Source organism: Parus major, unplaced genomic scaffold (genome assembly GCF_001522545.3).
Source record: "Parus major isolate Abel unplaced genomic scaffold, Parus_major1.1 Scaffold325, whole genome shotgun sequence".
NCBI lineage: Eukaryota > Metazoa > Chordata > Aves > Passeriformes > Paridae > Parus > Parus major.
The window spans coordinates 120738-125074 of record NW_015379278.1 but is presented as its reverse complement, the minus strand read 5'-3'; the positions used below and the strand labels follow the sequence as shown (position 1 = coordinate 125074).

The following is a 4337-nucleotide window of genomic DNA, read 5'->3' as shown; positions in this document are numbered from 1 at the left end:
CACCCCAGCGCTGTCACGTCCCGGGGGTGCTGCCACGCCGGGGGCTGCAGGAACCCGGGGGGCGGCGGGACCTCTCCAGCCCCAAAATCTGCGGGGTGGGAGGGGCACCGGTGAGCGGGGAGGGGACAAACGGGAGGACAGCGCTGTCCCCGGGCCGGGGGACCGGGACTCACCCGCCGGGGCCGGGCTGAGGAAGGAGAAACCGGCGAGGCCGTGGCTCGGGAGGCTGGAGCTGCCCGGGCTGAGCACGGGGCTCAGGGTCTGCAGGGCGGGGTACAGCGGCCGCTGCGGGAAATGGGGGGACCCCAAATAGGTTTTATGTCCCCAAACCCCCGGGGGGACCCCTCCCCGCGCCCCCCAGCAGAGCCCCGGAGGAAGTGGAGGATGGGAGGAGCGGGATTTGGGGAGGGGACACCCTTTGGGGACAGCTCTCACTCACCGCTGCGCTGCCGCCGCTCCGGCCGCTCGCCAGGTTGCCCTGGGACTCGCCACGCCGGCCCTCGGCCCCCAGGAACAGCGGCGGGGGCGTCTTGGTGGCCAGGGCGCGGCTCAGGCTGGCGGCAGGGAACAGGGGGTAGCTGAGACCTGGGGGACACGGGGACAGGAGGGGACCCGGATGATCCTCGGGGGGATCCCCGTGGCCGTGGCCGCGGTGGCCGCGGTGGCCCCGGAGGCGAGGGCAGCCGTGTGTGCCTGCACGGTGCCGCGCTCCGGAAAAGCCACTTCCTCCTTCCTGGGCCACCTGGGCTGTGGCCACGGGCTGTGACAGGAGGTGACACGCCAAGGCGGTGGCTGGATGTGGCTCCGGGGCCACAGGGAGGGGGACGGGGGCTGCAAAGCTGCTGGGATGTCCCTTGGGAATGTCCAGAGGCCACCCCGCTGTCCCCACGCAAGGATTTGGGGTGCGGGTGTCCCCATCCATCCCACCATCCCACCCCGGGAAGGTTTCCTCTGGTTTTAACCCGAGTTTTGTGGGGTTTTAGGTGTTTTCCTGTCACCCTGTGGCTGTGCCCCAGGGCAGGGAGCTGCGGGCAGGGGGTGAGGGGACAGCCGGTGGCAGGGGGTGAGGGGACAGCCGCTGGCAGGGGGTGAGGGGACAGCCGCTGGCAGGGCTCAGGAAGCAGCTGGAGGGACATGGGGCCGGTGTTTCCACAGCTGCCGCACCGCTCCTGCCCACGCAGCCGCCCCGGGCCCGTTCCCGGTAAGTCCCTGGGACCGGAGCTTTGCATGCGGGGCCCGGCTGGGAAAATCCCCGCGGGGTGCTCGTGATGGGGACCGGGTGGCCGTGGAAGGGATGGGGTGGCCATGGACAGGACAGGGTGATCATGGAAGGGTTGGGGTGGCCGTGGAGGGAATGAGGTGTCCATGGAAGGGTCAGAATATCAGAGGTGGGGATGGGGGTGTCCAGGGTGGTGATGGGGTGTCCATGGTGGTGACAGGGTACCCGTGGTGGGGATGGGGTGTCCATGTCGGGAATGGGGTGCCCAGGGTGGGGATGGGGTGCCCAGGGCGGTGTTGGGGTGCCCAGGGCAGTGTCGGGGTGCCCAGGGCAGTGATGGGGTGCCCAGGGCAGTGTTGGGGTGCCCAGGGCGGTGTTGGGGTGTCCAGGGCAGTGATGGGGTGCCCAGAGCAGTGTCAGGGTGTCCAGGGCAGTGTCGGGGTGCCCAGGGTGGGGACAGGGTGCCCAGGGTGGGGACAGGACACCCCTGGCAGGGTCCCTCCCCCCGCAGTGTCCCCGGCTGAGGGGCCCGAGCCTACCTGGGGTCAATGGCCCTGGGGACCGTCCCGGTGGCTTTGGAGCGGTGGCTCTGAAGGCAGGAGAGCGGCCCTGGCCCTGCGGGGAGCTGCTGGCGCTGCCCAGGGAGCTGTCGGTGCCCGGCGGGGAGCAGCCGTAGGCGGCCTCGGGCAGGGACACCGGGCTCTGCGGGGACACTCTGGGCTCAGGGACAGCGACCCTCGGGACCCTTGGGGACCCTCGGGGACACACTGGGCTCAGGGACAGCGACCCTCGGGACCCTCGGGACCCTCGGGGACCCTCGGGGACACACTGGAGTCAGGGACAGCGACCCTGGGGACCCTCGGGGACACACTGGGCTCAGGGACAGCGACCCTCAGGACCCTGGGGACCCTCGGGGACAGACAGGGCTCAGGGACAGCGACCCTCGGGGACTTGTGGGGACTCTCAAGACTGCAGGGAGAGACAGAGGTGAAGGACAAGGAGGGGATGGGGGCACTCGGGAACCTTGGGGACCCATCAGAGGTCAAGGCTGCCGTGGGGACCCTCAGAACTCCTCAGGCCAAACCAAAAACCCCGGACAGGGACAGGACGCGACCCTCGGGGACTTTCACCAGTGACTCACATAAAACCTGGGCCGGGCCAGCGCCAGATCCACGCCCTCCCCGAGCCTTCTCCCTTTGTCCCCGGGCGGCTCCGGGCCCTCCTCCAGCTCCAGCTCGTGGCTCTCCAGCCCCAACCCTTTGCGCTTCAGCGTCTGCGGGGAGGGCGACGATGAGCGGGGTCCCTGCGGGCACCGCGGGGGTCCCGGGGGTCGCCCCCCGGCCGCTACCTCGAGGATGTCGGAGTTGGTGCGGCTCTCGTGGGGCTCGCTGTACTCGGTGTACTTGAGCAGCACCTTGTCCATGTCGGTGCTGGCGTACTGGAACAGGCGGTTGGTGCTGTTGAAGATGATCAGGGCGATCTCGCAGTCGCACAGCACGCTCAGCTCGTACGCCTTCTTCATCAGCCCGAATTTCCGCTTGGTGAAGGTCACCTGAGATGGGCCCCCCCCCCAAAAAATCTGGCTCCGAGTTCTCCCAAAAACGCTCCCCCCAAGGGGTGCTTCCCGTCCTGTTTGGCGCCACCCGAGCGGTCCCTACCTGCCGGTTCCGCTGATCCAAAATCCGGCTGATCTGGATTTTTTTTCGGCCCATTTTCGCCTCCTCCGCTGGGTTTGGGGCTGGAAGAGAGTGAGAAACTCCTGAGCCCCGCAGCCCTCGGGGCTGTCCCCAGCCAGCGTCCGCCCCAGCGCCGCCAAAAATAAGTTTGGCTGCCGAAAGAAATCAATTTTCAGAGGAAGTTCGGTCATTTCTTCTGTGAAGATGGTGGCCAAGCGGAAAATGGGGGGAAAAATGGGAAATTCTGCTGGGTTAGAGGGGAAAAAAAATCCCTTTGGCCTTGCCCAGCCACCCCAATTCATCACCCCACGGGACCCCCAAGCACCTCTGGGTGTCGGCAGCAGAGCGGGATCCCAAATCCTTCAGAGGGATTTTGGGATCAGAGTTTTCATCCCAGACCCGAGGGGTCGCTCCGAGGCTGCTCCCGAAGCTGCTCCCGGCGGCTCCGTGGGATGGGGAGGGCGTTTTAAAGGGGGCCGGGTTGGCGGCGGGGAGGGTTCCTCAAACAAAAGGGTTGGTTTTAGGTTCAAATTTGGGTTCGTTTTGGGTTTTTTTTTTAAATCTTTTTTTTTTTCAAGCTCCAGCAGACTAAATTTGACCTCGGCCACTGGCGGGACAGGAAGTGGCTGCAGGAGGAGCCAGCAAAGTGAAACCACCCACCCGCTCCTGGGTCACAGGGCTGGTGATCCCCCGGTGCCACCCTGGTGGTGTCACAGCCCTGGGAATACCCCCGCTACTGCCACCCCCACCCCAAATTCCACCCTCTGAACCACCCCAAAATCCCCCTAACGCCGCCAAGGGGGCACAAGATGGCATCAAGGTGTCCCCCAGTGGGATTTGGGGACAGAGCCAGTCTGGCTCTGTCCCTGCTGTCCCCAAAGGAGGGGCAGGAGCGGGGCAGGGAAGCAGCTCCGTGCTGGGGATAATTTTGGGACCCCCCAGCTGGGTCAGGAGCCCCCCCTCAATGCCAGGCTGGGTGCCAGGGGTGCAGTTGGGGACTCTCCGGTGCCCCGGTGCCCTCGGCGTGTCCCGCTTCCCCCTCTCGGAGCACGCTGCCATTTCACCATCGTGCTCGGCTGCTATTTTTAGCTGATCAAAACTAATTTTAATTTATGGAAGGAAATTGCGCTGCCGTTCCCACGGCCCCGCTGCCACCCTGTGTCCCCAAACCCACGCACGACCCACCCCCCCCGAGGTCCTGGGGGGTGCCAGGACCACCCCGGCCCTGCCGGAAAGGGCTGAGAATTCCCTGGTGGAAAAGGAGAGGTTTTCCCGTTCCCAACCATCCCTGGGGTGTTTGCCGGGCTCCTCCCGGCTGTGACACCTGCAGCACTCCCTGGGGACATCCCGAGGGTCCCCATTCCAGGGGGTTCCTTCTGGGGACAGGGGGTGCTCGCCCCGTGACCCCCCCGTGACCCTGCACGGGCTCAGCCTTGGGGGAG

At 66.5% G+C, this 4337-nt stretch overlaps 1 protein-coding gene across 1 annotated transcript in view; it reads right to left on the bottom strand.

Annotated features, from left to right (window-relative positions):
- Positions 1-4337, bottom strand: part of MEF2B (myocyte enhancer factor 2B) — an 11293-nt gene that overhangs the window by 1194 nt on the left and 5762 nt on the right. Inside the window, exons 2-8 of the mRNA XM_015616018.3 lie at positions 2878-2957; positions 2568-2771; positions 2361-2492; positions 1759-1921; positions 440-585; positions 174-285; positions 4-88 (exon numbers count right to left, since the gene is read on the bottom strand). Of these exons, the coding sequence (XP_015471504.1) occupies positions 4-88; positions 174-285; positions 440-585; positions 1759-1921; positions 2361-2492; positions 2568-2771; positions 2878-2957 (922 nt within the window). The remainder of the gene's footprint in view (positions 1-3; positions 89-173; positions 286-439; positions 586-1758; positions 1922-2360; positions 2493-2567; positions 2772-2877; positions 2958-4337) is intronic.